The following is a 24,733-nucleotide window of genomic DNA, read 5'->3' as shown; positions in this document are numbered from 1 at the left end:
ACGGGCCACATTTGGTTTGAAATTCTTTCGGCAGGCCGCATTAAAATAAAATTTAGTTTGTTTAGTTAGTTTGCAGAGCATTACGTAATTTTTTATAATGACAAATTTTTAAAAACAAAACTGAAAAACACTAAATAAAACGAATTCATGTAACTGCTTAAACAATTTTTTAATTTGAGCTGATTAAACCGGCCGAAATTGAAAAATTTTAAAAAATATTGATCATTTTTCTAAAATTGAAATGTTTTTATTGATTTCAAATGTTAAGCGAATATTCTGTTTTAACAATAAGGAAAATCATTTGGCTTGGCTTTTATTTATTAAAAAGCAAACAAGTTTTTCTATGGTTCGTAAAAAGATTTGGTTTCCCTGAGAAAACCCCTTTTTTTCGAACCGATGGAATGGTATTTTTCATCATCACTTCCATTTAAAAGTTTCATGAAGCTTAATGAAAGCGATTTTTGGGCCCATTTTCGAAAAGTTTACCTAAATTTTTTTGAATTTTGGCGTGAAGCCTTCATTTTTTCTTTAAACGGTGATTTTTTTTTAATTTGAAGGTCCGTATGAAATCATTGCATTCAGATGTTGATTAAGGTTCCACAATCATAAAAGATGCATTATTTCACAGATTTTTAACTAGATTTATCAATGTTAGAGTCCTTACTTGGTTGAATGAAGGGTAGTTAAATTATTGAAATCAGCTTTTGATTTCTTGTAGGTTTTTTTATGTTAGGTTTTAGCCAAAACGGATCAATTTAAAAATTTCAACACGCCATATCACCGAAACAAGAAGTGATAGACGAAATCTTACAAAATCATTTATTAAAACATAGGTACCAAAAAATCCCAATCGTTACAAATTTTTTGGATGATTATAGGACAAATGCAACTGCAAAGAAGTTACTTGCATATCAAGTTAATGATATGTAATTTAGGGAAAAAAAATTGTGAAATAAATTTAATTTGAGATAAGCTTCGCGGGCCGCATGTTGCTCATCCATGGCCTAGATGATTATTTGCTGATGATACTTTGCTTTCAGCCAATGGTCGAAATTTACGGGTAGTACGCAGTAGATTGCAACAAATTTTAAATTCCTTTTTGAATTACTTGAAAATGTGGAAAATTTCTCCTAACGCTTCCAAAACTCAACTTATTTTATTTCCCCATAAGCCAAAAGCAAATTTTTTAAAACCTAATGAAAATCATTCCATAACTTTTAATGGGGTTTCATTAGAATGGTGTGATGACGTGAAATACTTAGGACTCACACTTGATCGGAATTTTACTTATAAAAATCACATTAAAGATATTCAAGGATGTATGTAATAAATACAATAAATCTCTTTATTCTCTCATCAACAGGAAATCAAAGCTGTGCCTGAGGAATAAGTTGCTCATCTATAAACAGGTGTTCCAACCAGCGATAATGTATGCAGTTCCTATTTGGTCTAGCAGATAGCTGCTGCGCGACGAGGAAAAAAGCCATCCAGAGGTTTCAGAACAAGGTTCTGAAAATGATTTTGCGGCTTCCACCTTGGCACAGCACCAAAGATCTTCAGTGGATTGCGGGCATGGAATCTATCGAAGAGATAGCCAACAAAATCATCTCCAACTTCAGAGGCAAATCGATGCAGTCTTCCATCGCAGAGATTCGTTCTATTTATAATTAGTTTAATTTTAGGATAGTTTTTAGTTTTAAGTTTAAAATATTTTTGCCATTACAGGATGCTTTCCTACATTAAATACTTGATTGCGCTCAGCAAATTTAAGTCTTATAAATAAATTTTATTATCTAGTAAACTAGCCCTATGCTCTGAACAGTTCATTATTGAGCTGAACACCTGATTTAATGAATTATGTTATATAAATATAATGATGAATTGATACAAATAAAGAAAAAAAAGAAGAGCTAAGAGAAATTCTGAAATATGAAAAAACTGAAAATGGATCTATTTTTCGAAATACTATAATTTTTATAGCCTTTAAAATCATTAGGCGACATGTCTTTTTATCTTTAAAAATATTGGCAGTTTGGTCTAAGAGCTACAACCAATCTCGATTGATTTTTTGAGAATTAAATTCACCCAAGTTAAGCTGAAAAGTTGAAATCGGTGATAAATATTGATAAGGTGCGTCAAATGCGAATAAATTGGGTTATCAGCTGGGGAAAAGAACGTTCGAAGACCTACATACATATTGATTGTACAAAGGTATCTAAGGGATATTAAATTTTCGAGGAATAAAGAAAATACAATAATATCTTTGCTAGGAGTCTGGGAGCTTATGGAGCTGGCTTTGAGCGCGTTTTTCAGGAAAAAGTGATCTTGGCGCATTCATGATACACTTTTCAACTCCAATGCACAGTGGTGCAGAACATCCATCTTGCTGTACGAAATTAATAGCGCCCAGGGATGAAGAGATAGACATTTTATGTCTTCAGCAACATTGTTCAGTTCTACATGAAGCATATTCCAATTTCAAAAATTTTGCCAAGGGGTCCACCGCTGGCGAGATAAAAATGCTAACTTTTTTGTTCTTCAAACTAGGGCTTTGGTGTCTTTTACAAAGTTGTTTATCTGATCAAAATACATAGGTAATTTTCATAGAAAAAGTGTATTTTAAATCATTCAAATTTCTACTATTTCCACCGATTTCTCCGCTAACTTAAAATGGAAATGGTTCCGCTTATCATCAAAAATAATCACAAAAAAAGAGTGTTTCGAAAATGTGCACTTTTCGATGGACAAGCCTTCAAACATTGCCAGAAAAATACACTAAATGCTTTCTATAGGGCTTAAGCAACTTCTAAACCCATCGTAATGTATGAGACATATGTAAATCGCGGCTTGCTACAACTTTGTTTCAAAGACAGCGAACCATTTTATCCAATCTACAATGTGTCAGGTTCAAAAAATTATTTTTTTAAGAGATTTTTTTTTACTTTGACTGTAACTGAGGGGGGACTGTAACTGTAAGGGTGATGTGATAGGATTTTAACATACTCAACAAACTTATGTTGATCAGACGAACAACTTTGTCGAAGACATGAAAGCCCTAATTTGAAAAACAAAAAAGGTAGAGAACAGAGGGACAAAACAAGAAATTGGTATTTGTTCCAGTCTAAGTAACAACATCATAAGTATCAATATCGATAAATAAGTTACAATGAATTTCCCTGGACATTACATTATATTCAGAGCATCCCAGCCAGTATGAAATCGTAAAATATCTCATCGACAAACTCGTATACGGGTGCAACTCAAATCGGAATCGTAAATGTGTAAACTTAGCATTCGACAATATCGTAGATCCATCGAAGAAGATGTTAAAACATTCTTATATACGATTTAGTTACGATATGTTGGATGAAATCGTATTAAGTGCGACCGCTTTAAAAAAAAACTGTAAATGTGGTTTGAAAATACTCCAAATAGTAGTGTGCCATTTCTGGGCGATAACAATGCTGTGAAGAATTCCATTGAAAGTGTCAGGGCGAAAAAAAACCAATTCCAATATATTGCTTGTAATAGTGACACATTTTTTTTAAACGTTCTATTTAGAAAAAAATAACTATTTTCGGTAGTAATTGAGGTTTTGCAGATAAAAGTTCCTAAAGTTTGACTTAAAATGATTCTGGTTCAAAATTTTTTTTCTTTTTTTCGTATATTTGTATGTTTTATTTATTTCTAAATATATGCCATATCGTTTTAATTCTTTGTGTTTGTGACGCAAAAAATGTAAAATCTGATTTGGACGAAAAGGGTGCAAATCTGTGAAAGAATGTTCTCACATTTACGCAATTTTTTAATATTCTTCCAAGTATGGTCAATAGGGTTTCTCAAAATTGCATAACTTCTGGGAATCTGTGGGCCACCCTCCAAATGGTAGATTAGAATGTGCAGAACAAATTTTTGTATGGGGCCGACTAAAAAAAATCGTGTTTAGAGATTCCGCAAGCGCGATCTTTGAAAAAAGTCCACTTTTAAAAGATTTGATTTTAAATAAATTCTGGGTTCAAAATTTCTCATAAAATTTATATATTTTATTATTTTTTTGATTTTGTTTAAGTTCAATACTACACGTAAAAATTAAATATGAACCAAATTTGTATCAAAATGTAATACAAGCAAGCTATTTCCAAGAAAAAAATTTTATTTGGTCCAAAAATTTTGCATTCAACTGACCAAAATGTGTACCAAGCGTGAAATAGTTTTGATACCAATGCCATCAAAAGATGCGGATTTTTGTGCACTTAAACTTTGCTGAACAAAACATGTTTTTTGTATCATCGTGTGAAGAGCTATTCACGGTTTAATCCTTAATAAAAATCACAAATTAGGATAATTTTTATTTAATTTATCAAATTTGTCTTAATAAATACCTACTTTAAAATCAAAATACTTACAAAAAAGACTTGGATGGTTTAAGGGAGTCATCAGAAGGCCATATGCCAAATTTGAGCGGAATCGGACATCAGGAAGGGGTTGCACTGAATCTCAAATGTGAAAGGGATTCCGAGACATAGTATTCTAAAGAAGCATAAAAATCTGGTTTTTCATTATACATTTTATTATTTACCAATCGATTACTTGATTATATAGGTTTTTTATTTAAATTTCAACTAAGACTAACATTTCACCTGAAGACTGCAACTCAATTGGACTTAAAACAAAAAAGTTATGGCTGTTCAAAGATTGTATTTTGGTTACAAATTGTCCTGTAAAACGCAATGAGTAAAATGAACTCATTGCGTGTTAAACGAAAATGTGCCTCAAAAATACGATCTTTGAACAGTCATAACTTTTTTGTTTTAAGTCCAATCGTGTTTCGTCGAATGAAAACAAAGCCCTTAGCTGTTGTAGTCGAGATATGCTTTGCAAATCCAGAAAATTTTATCCTAAAACCTTGTGAAATTAGGGCATATTGTTTTAGCAAAGCAAATTTCTGTTCCATCCATAACTCCATTAAAATCAAAGAGAAAAAGAAATTTTTTCGAAACACATCAACCGATTCATAATCATATATAAGGCGTCCGAAAAATCGTTAATGTTTATTTTAACAAAATTTGTTAGAAAAAAATTATTTGGACGCAAGAAACATAATTCTAAAGACTCAATTGAAATTTTAGTTTGATTTTGCAAATAGAGTGCGAAAATTTGGTCAAAATTCGGACAATCTGCTAAGCTTAGTACAACTTTATAGGGATTCAATATTTGGGACTCAATTAATATCAACAAGTGAGAAATTTTTTGAAAAACTATTTTATGATTGTGGTCCGGAAATGAGATTTCGAAGTTTTGGAGTCGGGATTGTTACACCTTTGTTACTCTTGGATTATTTTAGTTGTTCATCAAAATCTTATTATAAACTTCAAATTTTTTGTTTAGTGAAAAAATATTTCATTTGGCATTTTTCGTCCTTCATGGGGGGGGGGGGGGGCGTTAACAACCAAACCCCCCCCCCCCGTTTCAAACGGGGCATCATGCAACAGCAGGGCTAGATGCAGATTTTAACCACATACTTATTCAATTTTTATTTTAATGTAATATGATGAAGTTATCATTTAATGATAACAAAATGGTGATGACATAGTTTGTTCAAGTTATTGATTCTCATAGAAAATTTAAATAATCGAGCAACAGATGTACAATTTTTCACATTTTTCGATGCCGTAAAATTTTTTTCCAATATCGGCTGAATGATATCACCTATAAATTTTTTATTGCTTTTGTGATCCTATCAAACACTGTTGGTGTAAAAATATTTTTCGGGCAATCACCAAATTTTTTTAAATAAATATTTCTATAGTTCAGTTACCAGTCTGGGCTAAAATGCATCAAAATGCAAATTAAACATTCACGTTTTAAATCTCGTTTCCATATGCTGGAATATGATTGTTACACGCATCACAATTCTTATGATTTAAGGTTGTAGAATTTTTTGTAGTATGTTTTACCTCTTAAAGTATGCAGCACTTTTATGAATTTTTCTTTAAAAACATTTTAGCTTAGCTTATTTGACTACTGATATTCACCTCAAATTATTGAATTCAAAATGCTACAAAACTAATTCATTTCAATAACAATTATTTATTGCGTCAAATGTTTAAGTACAACTATCATTTTAATGCATGCACTTCGTGCTCCATGGTTGCTGGCTTGGCTAAGCGGAAAAAATTCCATATCGCCAATAGTTGCTACTCCGTGATTGATCGAGGCCATTAGTTTTGTGCAAAGTCCAAAAAAAGGTGCTTGGGATTAACACCACATTCTCAGTGCACAAAGTTCATGTTCTTCCATTTCAAAATTATCAATATTAGCGCCGGCCACGTCCTAGAAGTCAAGGGGGGCAGGAAGGAATGTGAATAAGATACTGTTTTGATTCAACTTACAACCTCTTTTTCCTACTTACTCCAAAATCATTTTAAAATAGTCAGAAGAAGTCCATTTTCGAAAATGATGCGATCACAAGTTTGTTCTAAACCTCCTATGCTCCTAGATATTTCCTGAGAAAACTCCTGTTCTAGAGGTTTGATTCGCAAATTAAAAGGAACTTCTCTGAAATGTTACTTCAAAGTACATTACTTATTTTATTTTCTATTATCCTTATATGTACCACTTTCTTATTTAAAGAACGAAAAATGCTTAAGTTTCACTGAGCTAAAAAGAGTATACTGTATGATAAACAATAAGTTTAAAGATTTCAAATGACTTTGCCACTTCAGATAATTCAATAAAATTCTCAGAATATGATATCATTCTTCGTTTTTAAAATTATTGGACGTGTTAGATTAGAATCTGTGCCTCATAAATATGCTTTTTTTAAACATTTTTAAATTTACAACGAAAGTTGTTTGTTCAATACTCACGTTAAAGTATAAAGCTTCTCAGTGTCGGATTCTTTGCTCTCATCGACGGAACGAACAACTAACCGCGTCTTTAGTCCTAAAAATTTGTTACTAAAATGCCTTTTTTTCTTCGCTCGTTTTTCCATATCTCTCGTTTATAAACTCTCTCACTCTCACTCCTTGAAAATAGAGTTTATAAACGAGAGATATGGAAAAACGACCGAAGAAAAAAAGGCAGTTTAGTAACAAATTTTTAGGACTAAAGACGCGGTTAGTTGTTCTTTCCGTCGATGAAAGCAAAGAATCCGACACTCAGGATATTTAAAAAACTGTAAAAAAAACGGTTGTGGATATTTTAACGGAATGATTTGAAAACGCTTATGTTAAAATTCCTTACCCACAGTAACCGAAACAATAATAGTGCCACTATGTGTTTTGCATGTATAGACGACTGAAAATCACTAAAATTTTCGTCTGCAATTTGTTTTAAATTGTTTAACGGATGAATGAAATTACTTTTTTTGGATGAAGCAACTGGTGTTGAGGACCAAAAATATGGAAAAAAGGTGCGAAATAAGAACAATACCACTTGTGTTTTTCAACAAACAGCAAGATTATTTCTTAGTATTTACTATATAAAAGTGCAAAATAATGCTTATACGAACTATTTGAATAGGTAACTGTATTTTTAGGCGTTTTTCTTTTATTCCAAAGGTTTTAAGGGGGTTTAAGAGATGCTTCTCTAGTGCTAAGGAATTTGATAATTGAGCTTTAATGCTTAATCAATCTGCTTAATCTCCTCAAATGATGAAACATAGATTATAGGCTGAATTTGAATAAAAACAGGCTTCTAATTAAAAAATATTAATTTTTTTCAACAGTCAAACACTATTTCTCCAGTTTCAAGTAGTAAATGCTAGCACTATCTTGCTTTTAAACGGAATAGAAACCCATTTTCGACTTTTTGGGATTTTAAAGGTGTGCTAAATGATTTTGATCTAAAGCAAGGATGAGCAACCTGCGGCCCGCAAGACATTTTTGTGCGGCCCGCGAAGCTTTTTTCAAATTTTTATGCCTTAACTTCTTCTTCAATGGTATGATAGGAAAATATATAAGACTTGATCAATTATGTACTTTTCTGCATTTTTCCAACAATCATTCAGATTGTTAACATTTTCTCTAGCAATTTTAGCATTTATTATGTTTTGCTCAAGGCAAAAATGCAATATTGTTTATTAGCATAACAAAATATTGTTTTTTTTTTCATTATGGATAGCGCATCATGGGGCGCCATGGTCTAGGACAGATGAGCGAAAACGGAGAGCTGTTTGTAGAATTTTGTGGCAACAACAACATGGTGATCGGTGGATCGCTCTTCCCCCATCGACCAGCACATAAGGTCACTTGGGTATCCCGAGATGGCCGAACAGAAAATCAAATTGACCACATCTGCATCAGCCGAAAATGGAGAAGGAGCCTCCTTGATGTCCGCAACAAACGAAGCGCAGACATTGCATCTGACCATCACCTCGTCCTTGGCGAGATACGACTGAGAGTTGCGCGTGTACAACGGCGCGAGGAGAAAGTCGGGTGTCGATACGACGTCCGCCGGTTGGAGAATCCAGAGGTGAAAAGGGCATACGTTGAACAGCTAGAATCCCGAGCCTCGGAGCTGCCGACAGACGGAACAGTCGAAGAACAGTGGTGTGGAATCAAGAATGCCTTTATCACGACGAGCCATGGTACTCTCGGTAAAGTTTGTGGAAGACGAAGTGAATGGATGTCGGATGAAACCTGGAGGATGATCGATGATCGGAGAAAGGCGAAAGTCGGAATTGAGCAGGCATGTACCGGGTCAGCCAAAGCAGCCGCCCGCTTACGATATGCGGAGCTGGAAAAGGCAGTTAAACGAGCTTGTAGACGAGACAAGAGAGCCTGGACAAACTCCCTAGCCGAAGAGGGAGAAAGAGCCGCCGCCATTGGAGATATCCGATTATTATATGATATTTCTCGCCGCCTTAGTGGTGCAAGGACTAATGCAAGAATGCCGCTGAAAGACCGAGCAGGTCAGCTGCTGACAGATCGAACAGATCAGCTCAAGCGTTGGACTGAGCATTTTGAACAACTTTTCCGAGTTACAAATAGCAATGGCCAACAGAACCCGCAGCTCGAGGCGCCCACAGTAAGTCGCATTAATGGCGTCAACTCGGAAGCGCCCACGCTGGCTGAAATAGAAGCGGCAATCAAGGACATGAAATCCAACAAAGCGCCTGGGATCGATTGCATTCCTGCTGAAATGCTCAAAGCCGACCCTGCCTTGTCAGCACAAATGTTGCACCGTCTTTTTGCTGACATTTGGGATACTGCAACATTCCCGGCCGACTGGATGCAGGGTATCCTCGTAAAGGTCCCAAAGAAAGGAGACCTAACAGAGTGCGGTAACTGGCGTGGCATAACTTTGATCTGTACAACCCTTAAAGTACTCTGCAAAGTGATCCTGAACAGGATCCAGGAGAAAATCGACGCTACACTCCGACGGCAACAAGCTGGATTCCGATCCGGACGATCATGTGTGGACCACATCACAACGCTACGAATAATACTGGAACAAATCAACGAACTCCAGGACTCTCTTCTGCTGGTGTTCGTTGATTTCGAAAAAGCATTTGACCGACTGAACCACGAAAACATCTGGGCTGCTCTAAGACGACGAGGGGTCCCAGAGAAACTAGTCCATCTCATCGAAGCGCAGTACGAGGCATTTTCGTGCAAGGTCTTGCACGACGGTGTCTTGTCCGAACCAATCCCGGTAACTGCTGGAGTGAGACAAGGATGTATTTTGTCACCGCTGCTTTTTCTCATCGTAATGGATGAGATCTTGACTGGATCGATTGACTGTAGACCAAACCGAGGATTGCCGTGGAATCCTTCAACCATTGAGCAACTGAACGACCTTGACCTGGCAGACGATATTGTTTTGCTCGCCCAAACACAACAAGACATGCAGAGCAAACTCGACGACCTCACCGAAAGCTCCAAGGCAGCAGGTCTCAAAATCAATGTCGGAAAGACCAAGTCGATGGAAATCAATACAGAAAATCGTTCCAATTTCGTGGTAGCTGGACAACAGGTTGAGACAGTGGAGTGCTTCCAGTATCTTGGTAGCCAGATTACGCCTGATGGTGGTACCAAGAAGGACATCGAAACCCGGATCAGAAAAGCCCGATTTGCGTTTGCGAGTCTCCGAAACATCTGGCGGTCATGCCAGATCTCTCTACGAACTAAGATCCGAATCTTCAACTCAAACGTCAAATCCGTATTGCTGTACGGGTGTGAAACTTGGTGCACATATGCGGTGACGACGCGAAAACTGCAAGTTTTTGTGAATCGCTGCCTGCGGAACATCATCCGCGCTTGGTGGCCTGGCAACTGGATCTCAAACGTTGAACTTCATCGCCGGTGTCATCAAAAGGCGCTAGAAATCGAGATTCGGGAACGTAAGTGGAGATGGATTGGGCACACGCTGCGAAGAGATGAAAACGAGATTTGCAGAGAGGCGCTTGACTGGAATCCAGATGGGCATCGAAGAAGAGGCAGGCCCAAAAGCTCGTGGCGGCGAAGTCTAGCCGCTGAAATCCGCACAGTTGACGAGAACCTTGGCTGGCAGCAAGTGAAGACGCTGGCTCCGGATCGCCAGCAGTGGAGATCTTTTATCTCAGCCCTATGCGCCGGTCAATCGGCGCTGGACCCTTAGGTAGGTAGGTAGGTATTATGGATACATTTTTCCTAATTACTTAAATCCTACCACTTTGAAAAGCATAATGAAGAGGTGAGCAACCTTTTAAAGCAAAGGGCCAATTCTAATTTGAAATCATTCCGACACTCAAATAAATTTTGCCCCTAGAGGCATCACTATCATCGTTTCTTCAAATATAAGTGTGGGCGATGGAAATGTTGACTACTGGGGTTTGGAAAAATCAAAATTTGATTTTCTTTTAAAATAATAGAAGTTACAATGAACGCATTTTTGATGTGGTACATTTCATTTGCTTACGAGTTTCTCATTTAATAAGGAAATGTCCCTTTGAGGACAGTTAAAAACCTTTACTACTTTTTTTCTTTGGTTTCTGTTAGGCTCAGACACATACAATATACCTTCTTAAGCTGCTCAAGAGCAAAAAAAGCAGAATTTGACAGAAACATCACGAAAATAGTCCAAAAATTGTTCCCATTAAGCGCATTTAACGGTTATGTTTTTTTTTAAACAAGGTGAATAATATCAGCCGAAATTGAGTAGGGACATCACTGAATTATATCAATTTTGAATAATTTAAAATTTCGAATTGATTGAAACTTTTTTGAGAATATTCAGAAACATCCTTTGCTTCCTTTCTTATAAGAAACGAAAATTTCTGGAGATCTTCTCATAATTCGTAAAAAGGTTTGATGTTAAGTATGTCATCGATTCAATGGTTAAAAATTGGCCGAATACGCTGGGCAGGACATGTTGCGAAAATGCCGGACGACTGTCCTGCAAAACAGGTATTCTCTACGAATCTGGTAGGAACGAGACGAGTAGGGGCGCAACGAACGAGGTGGGTAGACGATGGAGCGTGATCTGGCGAATGTGGGATGCCCGAGAAGTTACAAAACGGTTGCCATGAACCGAGTGAATTGGATGAATATTGTTCATCAGGTTATGTCGTGAGACGGAACACCAAATAAATAAATAAATGAATAAATAAACAGTGAATTTTGAGAAATAATCTTGAATTTTTTAGAAAAATAAACACAAAGTGTACTATTCTTAATTCGCGCTTTTTTTTCTTCATATTTTTGGTCCTCAACGCCAATTGCTTCATCCAAAAAAAGTAAACTTATGCTTGTATATCCGTTGAACATTTTAAAACAAGTTATAAAAGAAAGTTTTGTCGATTTTCAATAATTCATTTTTTAACAAGAAAAACACATAGTGGTACTATTCTTGTATCGCTCACTGTAGAAAGAAACGATTTTTCATTTGTTTTCTTACAAAAACTGTTGCAAATTTGTTACTTTACAAAACAAAAGTAGATGTAAAATAGGTAGGTGCTACAAGAAATAGTTTTAAAATTTATCAATGTTTTTTTCTCAAATGTTGTTGTGATTCAGAAAATACACCGTTTGATCTCATCTTGGACATATGATACAGAATTAGATTAAATTTACAGTACTTACTTTGTTACGGCCACAACTAGAATCATTCCCAAGGTGAACAGTTGATAATCACAAGCCAAATACCAGGCCTGTTGTAAACACTAAAACGAAGAAATAGACGTTCATTCACAACAATTTTACCAATAATTTCAAAACAATCTTACAGGTTCATCAGCATTCACATAGTTGTTCACATACAGAATATTGGTCCACCAGTTCTTCCGGCAGAAATACCGTTCGGTAGAAGTTCCCCTAGGCCACATCGGTCCATTCTGCATCTTCGGCAACCAGGTCGCATGCAGCAGGATAACGTAGGCATAAGCCGGAGTTAACCGTATGAACCGATAAACAACGACGGCTACCACCGTCCACCAGGACATCTTCTTCATCGATTCCCGACTGGTGAAGAAATGGATGCTCAGCAAAAACCCACTCATTTCGAAGAACGTCTGCACCACCTGGGACCCATTGATGAGGGCCAATCCCTCCGGGGTGTAGTATTCCTTCTCCCGATCGATCGGATTGGCAATCGGAGTCACCGAAAACATGTCCGCACAGTGACCCATAATGACCAGGCTGAAGGTGAGGAACCGGAACGCCTGGAAGAACTTTAGGTCCTCGTTGAGTTGATCCTTGGAGCGACCGATCAGTCGGTACCAGTTCCGTTTCACGGAAAACGACGTCAGCAGCATTGATTCTAGGGATGGAAAGAGTTTGTTATTTTAATTAAATACTAGTTTCAGTAGTTGAGTTCATACTTTGGCTTCGGATGTCCATCTTGAAGTGGTCAATTTTACCGCTCTGATTGATACGGGAATCGAACCAGCTCGAGCCAACGACCAGCAGTATGAGCAGCATCGTAACTGCGATGAAGCTCATATCCAACAGGTCCACCTTTATCTGATGAGTGGGTCGCACGCAATACTCGATTTCTGTGAAGGCTGTCAAATTGTATTGCTTCTTGAGTCGATAGTTTTCACAAACGTTGATCAACTTTCCAAAGTGAGTCCGATCATGTTGAACATTCTCAAATGGTTTGTCGGAAATTATGTACTGTCAATTGGAAAAAGATTAATTTTAATTATTTTTTTCGTTAACAAAGTAAACATTTAGGTGAAGTTTACCGGAAAATCGATGTCGAACTTTTCGACGTACAACTGCTGTATGGTTTCGTTTGTCAGTTCTGACAACAGACGGCGGCATCGCTCAACGCACAATCCTCGGTCCAGATGATCATGGCGGAAGTGACGGTACGTGTCAGCGGAAAAGTCCTTTAATGCAACAAACAATCCACATAAAGGGAAAATTAAAGATGGAAGATTTGAATGTTGATTATCAGGTCACATTTCTCACCCGAATCAATCGCCAAAGGCTGGAACTGTTGTCCGGTTTGATGACGGAACGGGTCACGCAATACACAGGTTCCGGAGTGTCGTACGCCTCCAAACACTCGTCGTAGTCGTCATAGGCAAACAGTTTCGGCATCCGGTAGTATTGGTCCACTGGATCAGAAAAAGATAGAATTATATTAACATGATCAAAACATATTATATCTAAATAAATCGATTGCTTATGTTTTCTGACAAAAATGCTGTCAAAATAAGTACGGAGCTCAAGCAATAAATTTTCATCTGAAGGCTGTCCCTCTAGACTGAATTGATTTGGGGTAATTTTGAATTTCTGGGATCTTAAAAGTTACGTTTTAGGTCAAAACTCATTCATAAATTTTTCCAAAAAAATTAAGTAACGTTAACATGTTTAAATTTTAACTTTAAGGTTTGTATGCCTCTTCTCCAATCATGAGGTCTCAATATTTCAACGTGATTGGCATAAGATGTGAACGCCAGCGGCGATTATTCGATTTAGTACCGCCGGCATCAACCTTTCAGCGCAACTACATTGCGTACACGCAATATTATTTAGAAGTTGAATGTACGGGATTTTTTACGTAAACTAATCTTTTGTGGTAGCACATCTATTTTACGTGTGCCTTGTAGTAACTAATGTACTTTTATGACAATCATATGACACAAGAGCTTCACGTCTAAGTGTCAGTCTAAGTAAATAGATGGATGTGAATCCGCTGTTTGCCATTTTTTCAATCGTGCGGTAGTAAATTCTTACTGGAAAAGGGACTTGCTGACAGTCAGCTTAATTATTTTTTTTCGCTGTGAAAATTGCAGCAGTGGATTCAGACCACATTGGAAATCCTACGCGGAACTCAAGGAGGTAAGGGTATATTGATTTCCTCTTTAAAATTGAATATTATTTAAACCTTGGTTTGTGTTTGTTTCCAGCTTCAGGAAAAGCTTCCAGAATAAGGTTGCCAGATTGCCCGGATTTATCCGGGTTAGCCCGGAACTTAAAATTTGGGGAAAAAAAAGAAAATTTGGGAAAAGCCCGGATTTTGCCCTTGTTTATCATTCTCAAATCAAACAAAAAAAAAACAAATTTTGTTGTACATAACAATGTTTCATTTATACGTCCTTAACGAAATTTTTTGAGCAAGTTTCATGAAAATAATCATGAAACGTTTTTTGAAAGCGTTAAATATGTTTTAAAAATTGATGATATATTTTGAAGAACATTCTTTTTTCAAGTTTTTTTTCTTGATTTTTTTATGAGTAATTCCTAGGTTTTGCCCAAATTTCCCCGGATTTCGGTCGACAATTTTGAAATCAAAATGCCCGGATTTTGCCAGGTTTTTACATAAAAATGTTTGGGTTTGTCCGACCCGGATACGTGCTGAAAAAATTCTGGCAACCTTCGTAAGAACTTTTCTCACATGGAGGCGCATTTTATGTGTCCTTCAAGTTTCTGGGGAGTGAGGAATATTCTTACTATTATTATATTTGCCTGGGGTTTAAAAAGCTTTGTTTTGGTTAAAAACTTTTTTAATTACCTTTACATGAGTAAATTTGAACTTTTAGGTTCATAAGGAAAAATTTATTGTTTTGTAGTTAAAAATCAAAATCTTTTTTTGTTTTTTTCTGTGAGCTGAGCCTGCAAATGGTTTTGTGCCAATTTATAAATTCTCTGAAGGAAATTTTCCGTTGAACAACTTTGTCCGTTACGATCTTCAACAAAGTTATTAAGCGGAAAATTTCCTTTAGAGAATTTATTAATTGGCGCAAAATCCATGAGCAGACTCAGTTCCACCGGAGAAACAATATTGATGTTGATTTTTCAAAACAAAATATTCAATTTTTCCTTACAAACCTAAAAGTTCTTAGATGTTTACTCATGTAAGCGTTACTCAAAAATTCTGCAAAAAATGTTCGATGAGTTTGAAAACCAAATCGAAGCCCAGGGTTTGAAAAATTCAGTGATTGAATATAAAATTAATTCAGTTTATAATAATGTTTGTTATATAATGTTTGTTGTATAATGTCAACATCTCACACCGCTTTCACCATCACATTGCACTGCATTGTGTTGAACTTACTATAAATTCACGTACATTGTAGAACAAGAGATAAACAATAGAGATCAATAGTGGGAAAGATCACATGCGGGATATACATGGTGTTTCGATATAAGGTAGAGCTGTCGATCGGTGGAGCTCGACGTGTACGCTCGTGTCGGTCGTGAGCCGTTGTATCTTTTTCGAAAAACTCATACCTATTTACGGCTTGTGTTCTTTCGTTTGTCTCTAATACTTTCCATCACCTTCGAAAATTGAATTCTGCGTTTTTTTTCGATTTTTAATTAATGTGTTATCACCCAGAAATTCTTTGAAGGTTTTCTGTGAAGAAAAAAGCATCGATTTCATTAAAAAATCATAAGAAATTGTGTCTCTTTTAAATTTACTTGAGAGAAATTATAACAATCTTATCATGACTTTCCAGTACAAAGTTAGAAATCTAAAATTAATGTTGACACAAAAGAATAGAATTTTATAAATACGTACAAGAATCTAAAATTCTGTGAAATCTAGAGATGTACCGAATAGTGGTATTCGGCGAACGGCCGAATACCGAATATTGACCTTTTCAACTGTTCGGCCAAACGAATATTCGGTCGAATATTCTATTGAGTTTTCAATGAAAAAACCTTAAGCGATTATTTTAATGCTTTCTATTTTTTCCATATTAATGCCCATCATGTTTTAAGTCGATTATTTTCAATCAGATGATATTATCGGATGATGTATTACAAGATATTTTTTAAGTAGCGGTCTTTCTGATTTTTAAATGTTACCAATAACTGAAAAGACATCAGATGACTAGTCGCTTCGAGGGCGTTTATCACCAAAGCTATTACGTTCCTGTCAAATCTGGGATATAAAATGTCGAAACAGGTGTCAAGCTTTTTGAAATTGCTTCTCTGATATTGAATTAGATGAAGGTCGGATTTGAGCAAAATATCTTTAAAATAGTTGCTAAAAAATAGATTAATCTAAAACCTTAAGCATACCATACTTTCAACCACACGTATCCAGACGGTCAAGCAACCAGAGCGATTTTTGTTAAAATTAAAATTTAAAAGGGCAAAATTTATGTTGAAATTTTTGAAAAATTGAACACAAAATCTGAATAATTTTAAAGAGGAATTTGAGTTTTTATTTGATTCAGCAAATAATCTAAATAAACCCGAGCAAACCTCGGTAAGTATTAAACAATATCTGGACATTCCGCCCAGATTTGACTTATCTGGATTCTTTACAGGATTTCTGGGCAAGCCAGAATATATTCAGAAAATCTGGAATAAACTATAATCAAAGTATAAAGCGATACCGTTCAGCATTCTCCTGTACGATCTACAGTGAAATATACGGGGATACACCTTAGATGTTTTGCTGGAACCATAAATTTTTAATGATTGTGTAGCTTTTACAATATAACTTTAGAATCTATATATATAAAAAGCAATTTCTGTATGTTTGTTTGTTTGTTTGTTTGTTTGTTTGTTTATTTGTTTGTTTGTCCTCTATAGACTCAGCCGTCTTAAGGGCTAGATAGCTGAAATTTGGCATGGATGCTCATTAGGACCAGGAAGGATGAAAAATGTTTTTAGATTTTCGGATGACCCCTTCTAAAGGGGATCGTTCATAGAAGACAAATATTGTTTTCGCGATATTGACGTTACTTTTCGTCGGATCGTGTTGCACATGAGTGTTTTGAAAGACGAGCAATCGATTTCAGGTTTCAAATTTTGTGTAAGGGGTCAGCCAAAGGGGTCGTCCATATTAACTGTTCGCTGTGTTTGCGATATTTACGTTATTATACATCGTATTCAGATGAAAATTGGTACACGATAGTTTTGAGTTACGTGCAATCGATTTGAGGTATCAAATTCAGTGTAAGGGGCCGGCAGAAGGGGTCGTCCATATAAAATTTTCAGTATCTTAGTGATATTGACGTTTTTATACATCGGATTGGGGTGAAAATTTGCACATAGGAGTATTAGGGACAAACAACTGATTTCACTTATCCAAACTAAAATCAGGGGTCGGCCAAAGGGGTCGTCCATATTAACTATTCACTGTTGATGCGATATTGTTGTTATTATACATCGGATTCAGACGAAAATTGGTACACGAGAGTTTTGAGAGATGAGCAATGGATTTCAGGTATTGGATTCAGTGTGAAGGGCCGGAAAGGGGGGTCGTCCATATAAACCTTTCAATATTTTTGCAATATCGTCGTTATTTTACATCGGATTGGGATGAAAATTTGCACACGGTAGTTTTCTGGGACGAGCAACCGATTTCAGATGTTAAATGTTTTGCCAGGGGTCAAAGAAAGGGGTCGTCCACATCAATTATTTTTTCTTTGTTTTTAGCAATATTGACGTTATTATAAAATGGATTGTTTTGAAAATTTGCACACGGGAGTTTTGAGGGAAGGGCAATCGATTTCAGTCATCAAAGATTGTATAAGAGCCCCCGAAAGGGGTTTAGCTTTTTGGCAATAATTGCGTTGTTATGTAATGATCGAGTCAAAATTTTACACGTGGTTTTTTGGTATGGTCAAAGGATTTCTGATTTCAAATTTAGTAGCAGACGACAGACAAAGTGATCGATCAATATTTTGCAATTATTACTTAACAATGAATTCAGAAGTGCATTTGGAAAATGCTTGGCAATTGGCTTTCATACGAACTGTTTATGACATATTCCAAGTTGAAAGCGAAACGGAGTTCGTATGGGATCAGCTAGTATTTTATAAATTTTATAAATTATTAAAAAATATTTGTAAAAATTTACTAGTCTGTAGTAGATATTCGGCCTATTCGGCCGAATACTTAGCTCAACTTTTCGGTGAGCCGAATATTCGGCTTAACGGTTTTTCGGCGATGTTCGGCGGCGAATATTCGGCCGACCAAATATTCGGTACATCTCTAGTGAAATCTGTGAATATTTCTTAAATTCTGTGTTCTGTAACACAGATTCTGTGATAAAAATTTGCTCAAAATTCTGTGAAATTAAAGGTTTTTCTGTAAATTCGGCAACCTTGGTCCTAAGGTTGTATTTCGAGCACACATTTTCGTCTAACACACATTGCATACATTTCTTTAGCTGATCCTTATTGCTATTGTAAGAAAAAAATGTATCCGCGATAACTCTTTTGTTTCAAGTCCAATCGTGTCTTGATTTAGATTTCGAGAGCATGATTCAAAGAAAGAAATCGGTCAGGGAAGAAAAAAGTTTTTAATAAATCTGTATTTTTTGTCTTACTTACTTACTTAATGATCCCTCGCCGATCCTCCGGTGCATAGGGCCGTGGTAAAAGACCTCCACTGTTGACGATCCGGAGCCAGCGTCTTCACCTGGTCCCAGTCAAGATTCTCGTCGACAGTTCGGATTTCAGCGGCTAGGCTTCGCCGCCACGAATTTCTGGGTCTGCCTCTTCTTCGATGACCTTCTGGATTCCAATCTAGCGCCTCTCTGCAAATCTCGTTTTCATCTCTTCGCAGCGTGTGCCCAATCCATCTCCACTTACGTTCCCGAATCTCGATTTCTAGCGCCTTTTGATGACACCGGCGATGTAGTTCCTCATTCGAGATCCAGTTGCCAGGCCACCAAGCGCGGATGATATTCCGCAGGCAGCGATTTACAAATACTTGCAGTTTTCGCGTCGTTACCGCATATGTGCACCAAGTTTCGCACCCGTACAGCAATACGGATTTGACGTTTGAGTTGAAGATTCGGATTTTTGTTCGTAGAGAGATCTGGCGTGACCGCCAGATGTTTCGGAGACTCGCAAACGCAAATCGGGCCTTTCTGATCCGTGTTTCGATGTCTTTTTTGGTACCACCATCAGGCGTAATCTGGCTACCAAGATACTGGAAGCACTCCACTTTCTCAACTTGTTGCCCAGCTACTATGAAACTGGAGGGATTTCCTGTGTTGATCTCCATCGACTTGGTCTTTCCGACATTGACTTTGAGACTTTCGGTGAGGTCGTCGAGTTTGCTCTGCATATCAGGTAGTGTTTGGGCGAGCAAAACAATATCGTCAGCCAGGTCAAGGTCGTTCAGTTGCTCCATCGTTGAAGGATTCCACGGCAATCCTCGGTTCGGTGCACAGTCAATCGATCCAATCAGAATCTCATCCATTACGATTAGAAAAAGTAGCGGTGATAGAATACATCCTTGTCTCACTCCAGCAGTTACCGGGATTGGTTCGGACAAGACACCGTCGTGCAAGACCTTGCACGAAAATGCCTCGTATTGTGCTTCGATGAGATGGACTAGTTTCTCTGGGACCCCTCGTCGCTTTAGAGCCGCCCAGATGTTTTCATGGTTAAGTCGGTCGAATGCTTTTTCGAAATCAACGAACACCAGCAGAAGAGAGTCCTGGAATTCGTTGATTTGTTCCAGTATGATTCGTAGCGTTGTGATGTGGTCCACACATGATCGTCCGGATCGGAATCCAGCTTGTTGCCGTCGGAGTGTAGCGTCGATTTTCTCCTGGATCCTGTTCAGGATCACTTTGCAGAGTACTTTGAGGGTTGTACAGATCAACGTTATGCCTCGCCAGTTACCGCACTCTGTCAGGTCTCCTTTCTTCGGGACCTTTACGAGGATACCCTGCATCCAGTCGGCCGGGAATGTTGCAGTATCCCAGATGTCAGCGAGAAGACGGTGCAACATTTGTGCTGATAGGGCAGGGTCGGCTTTCAGCATTTCAGCAGGGATGCAATCGATCCCAGGTGCTTTGTTGGATTTCATGTTTTTGATTGCCGCTTCTATTTCAGCCAGCGAAGGCGCTTCCGAGTTGACGCCATTTATGCGACTTACTGTTGGCGCTTCGAGCTGCAGATTCTGTTGGCCATCGCTATTCGTGACTCGGAAGAGTTGTTCGAAGTGCTCAGTCCATCGCTTGAGCTGATCTGTTCGATCGGTCAATAACTGACCTGCTCGGTCTTTTAGCGGCATTCTTGCATTAGTCTTTGCACCACTGAGGCGGCGAGAAATGTCATAAAGTAATCGGATATCTCCATTGGCGGCGGCTCTTTCTCCCTCTTCGGCTAGGGAGTTTGTCCAGGCTCTCTTGTCTCGTCTACAAGCTCATTTAACTGCCTTTTCCAGCTCCGCATATCGTAAGCGGGCGGCTGCTTTGGCTGACCCGGTACATGCCTGCACAATTCCGACTTTCGCCTTTCTCCGATCATCGACCATCCTCCAAGTTTCATCCGACATCCATTCACTCCTTCTTCCACAAACTTTACCGAGAGTACCATGGCTCGTCGTGATAAAGGCATTCTTGATTCCACACCACTGTTCTTCGACTGTTCCGTCTGTCGGCAGCTCCGAGGCTCGGGATTCTAGCTGTTCAACGTATGCCCTTTTCACCTCTGGATTCTCCAACCGGCGGACGTCGTATCGACACCCGACTTTCTCCTCGCGCCGTTGGACACGTGCAACTCTCAGTCGTATCTCGCCAAGGACGAGGTGATGGTCAGATGCAATGTCTGCGCTTCGCTTGTTGCGGACATCAAGAAGGCTCCTTCTCCATTTTCGGCTGATGCAGATGTGGTCAATTTGATTTTCTGTTCGGCCATCTCGGGATACCCAAGTGACCTTATGTGCTGGTCGATGGGGGAAGAGCGATCCACCGATCACCATGTTGTTGTTGCCACAAAATTCTACAAAAAGCTCTCCGTTTTCGCTCATCCGTCCTAGGCCATGGCGCCCCATGATGCGCTCAAGGTCCTGATTGTCGGAGCCAATCTTTGCGTTGAAGTCGCTCAAATGGATTTGAATGTCACCCTTCGGAATTCTCTCAACCACGCTGTTCAGTTGACTGTAAAACTGCTCTTTCTCCTGCAAGTCGGCAACGTCAGTTGGCGAATAACACTGGACCATTGTAAGGTTTCTAACCCGTGTTCTAAATCTGGCTACGATTATTCTTTCGTTTATCGGTTCCCATCTAATGAGGGCCGCGTAGGCCTGCGGGCTTAACAGGAAACCAACTCCTCGTTCCCGAGTAGCATGTTCTCCTCGTATGCCAGAGTAAAGCAGGACTTGCCCGGATTGTGTCTTGTGTTCTCCAGTATTAGGCCAACGGACTTCGCTCAGTCCCAGAATTTCAAGCTTGAGGCGGCTAGCCTCTCTAGCAAGTTGTTCCAGTTTGCCTTGTTGGGCAAGGGTTAAAACATTCCAAGTTCCAATTCGTGTCCGTGTTTTCATGCTAAAAGTCGTCGCCAAAGTTCCAGGTCGGTCATTTCTTTCGGATTCCGTAACAATTTCAAATCGGGAGCAGTAGGTTGTTAGCCTAAAGTCCCTATCCCGCGATGGGGCTGCCATCTTGGACTTAGCTGGCGGGAGGCGCATTTCATAAATTCAGCCGCTTGCTGCAAGACAGACGCTGTTTGAGCCGCTCCTGACCTGGAGAACAGACGCTCGGTTGTTGTTGCACGCCGCCCCTGACCTGGGGAACAGACGCGTGCGGCCACCTTCTCAGTCTGCATGCGACCAAAGCATCCACCGGGGTTGGGTACCCGATCTCCGCTTAGGTTACTCGCACCCCAGCCGGCACCGCGGGGAGGTAGAGATAGGAGTTGTGAATAAGAGGTGATATGACCACTATGGGGTCTCGTGTTGCACATTATCCACCGTTTACCAGCCAGTATTTTTTGTCCCTCCCACATAAAATTCCTTAAAATCCCGTGCACGCTTAAGACTCAAGCAACCCCTCCCCATGGTCAGATCTTGCTGAAATTTGGCATGTGACCTTATTGTAAACTAATGATCAATTTTAGCTTGGAGCGAATGTTTAATTCTTCCTTTACAAAGACTATTAACTCTTTTGGACACTGTGGTTCGCTTAGCTATTTAAACATGCAAAAATTGCTGTTATAGTAAAGAAACCATAACTTCTTCGATTTTCAACAGGTTTTGATAGATAGCTACTTGAAATTGTTGTTTTAAATTGACATTCTAGGACCATGGAAAACAATATTTTCAAAATGTCGTCATCGTATCTGATACTGATGACAAAGCAAAATTAACTTAAAAAATGCGTTTCTATAGTTTTTTTTATCAGTTATCAATCATCGCTCGGATAATCGATTACAAATTTATTCACCTTAAACATGTAAAAAAGAGATTCATTACTATTAACTCATAAATTCGATTGAAAACTCAAATCTTTATCTGTTCCTTAATTTTAATCACAGTTTTTTCAAAAAAAAAGTCGATCATAAAATATGACAGAGGTGAATATCAGATACCGTTATTACATTTTCGATATGCTTACAGTTTTTTTAGTTGTTCTAAATGATTTCAAATTTTATTGGTTGATCTAACTTCAATTTTAGTATCCAGTTTTCGGCGTCCAGCTTAGAAATAAAAAAAAAACAAAAAACGAAATTGAATGTTTACTAATTTGGTTAGTAATTCAAGCTATATTTATGGTTGATTTTTTTTTCTGAAATCGATTTAAGCGGAAAATTGTAAAACTAATTTAAAAATAAATCGTCATCGTATTACTGCCCCTACTCGCATAAAAGTCCCAAATGAAAAAACGAGAAAGCGAGAAAATGAGCTTATTCTGTTTTGAAATATAGTTTTAAATTATGACCACAACTTTCAGCATAAACAAAAATCGTTTGTTGGAATGTTTTCTAGGTTGTCATAATAAATCGAAGGACATAAAATTTCCGAGATTGGGCTTTTATTACGTCCCGGAGCCCCTTTTCATCCGTTATGGGACTGTTATGCGGGTATATACGAGACTTTTTTCAAACCTACTCGCATAACAGTCCCATGCCGAATATATTTTTATCTACCATTGTACTTTTTTTTCCTTGGATTCAATTATTTCTAAGTTTCCTAAAGCAGTAATCAACTATAAAAACCTACTTCGTTGGATTTTTGGTTTTATCACCGCGATTGTTTATACTTCGAAGTTATCGACGTTTTTCGGTGAGTTTTAAAAATAAGCATAAGGTGAATGGTGAAATCAAATTCCTAGACACGATTCTACGCCGAGAAATAAATAGCATATCAACGGAATGGTTCCCCAAAGATGAGAAAGGTAGATATTTGGATTTCAACTCCGTTAGTCCTTTTTCTCATAAGAAAAATACTGTAGTCGCACTGGTGGATAGAGCAATAAGACTCACCCACACAAGATATAGGGAGAAAAACACTAAAGACAGTTTAAAACAATATTAAAAATCAATATTAAAAATCAATATTAAAAATCAATTTTAAAAATCAATAACATATTAAAAATCAATAACATATTAAAAATCAATAACATATTAAAAATCAATAACTACCCTTCACATCTTGTAACAAATGTAATCAAAGAACGAACATACAAAATATACAACAGTTTAAGCGTTTCTAGTAGAAGTAAGACTAATTTTGTAACCATCCCGTACTGCGCCGGTTTGGGGGAAAAATTATCCAGATATTTGAAACAATATGAAATCAATGTCGCCTTTCAACCTATACATAAAGTTAAAAACATGATTTTCACAAAAACCAAGGACAAAATACCGAAGAACAAAAATGTAAATGTTGTTTATGACATAAAGTGTGGAGGATGTAAGAAATCGAATATAGGAGAAACAAGCCAATTTTTAGAAAAACGATTAAAACAACATAAAACAACTGTATCCACAAAACAAATAAGCACAGGTCTAGCTCAGCACTGTCTGGAAACAGGCCACATTTTCGATTTTGAAAATACAAAATTTTTAGAGAGAGTTACTGGATACAACGCTAGGATAACTGCTGAAACGTTCTATATAAAGTTGAGAGGAGACGATAATATCGTTAATAGGCAGAGAGATTCCATAAATTTTAAGACCGCTTATGACCCAATAATATCCAAGTTAACACAGACACTGACAAACAAATGTAAACGCAAAACAAAACAAACTGTCCAAAACCAAAATAGTTTAGACGATGGCCAGTCAATTGTAAGTTTAAATTAAAATTTAGAATTAATGTGTAATTTTGAACGTAAAATATAATTTTAGTGTCCACTGAAGAGGAGCGAATGCCAGAGTAGCTTGAAACGTATGGACAACTGGTAATTTGTTTTGATTATTTTTAAAACTCACCGAAAAACGTCGATAACTTCGCAGTAAAAACCTACTTCTGAGAAGCTCCATGCCTTAAGATGGATCTTTTTTGTGTTTAGTTGTATTTGGTAGTGCTTTTTCTCAGGCAGTCATTCCTTCTATCTTTGTAGCCACCAGTATTCAAAGACTATTTTTGAATATTTT

The 24,733-nt window shown here is 37.6% G+C and overlaps 1 protein-coding gene across 1 annotated transcript in view; it reads right to left on the bottom strand.

The window, feature by feature from the left end:
- Positions 1 to 24,733, bottom strand: part of LOC129757593 (nose resistant to fluoxetine protein 6-like) — a 54,358-nt gene that overhangs the window by 10,522 nt on the left and 19,103 nt on the right. The window contains exons 2-6 of the mRNA XM_055754865.1: positions 13,398 to 13,546; positions 13,169 to 13,315; positions 12,803 to 13,097; positions 12,209 to 12,741; positions 12,066 to 12,145 (exon numbers count right to left, since the gene is read on the bottom strand). Coding sequence (XP_055610840.1) covers positions 12,066 to 12,145; positions 12,209 to 12,741; positions 12,803 to 13,097; positions 13,169 to 13,315; positions 13,398 to 13,546 — 1,204 coding nt within the window. The remainder of the gene's footprint in view (positions 1 to 12,065; positions 12,146 to 12,208; positions 12,742 to 12,802; positions 13,098 to 13,168; positions 13,316 to 13,397; positions 13,547 to 24,733) is intronic.

This window comes from Uranotaenia lowii, chromosome 3 (assembly GCF_029784155.1).
Source record: "Uranotaenia lowii strain MFRU-FL chromosome 3, ASM2978415v1, whole genome shotgun sequence".
Lineage (NCBI taxonomy): Eukaryota > Metazoa > Arthropoda > Insecta > Diptera > Culicidae > Uranotaenia > Uranotaenia lowii.
Note: the sequence above shows the minus strand (reverse complement) of the source record. Positions and strands in the feature narration are given on the sequence as shown.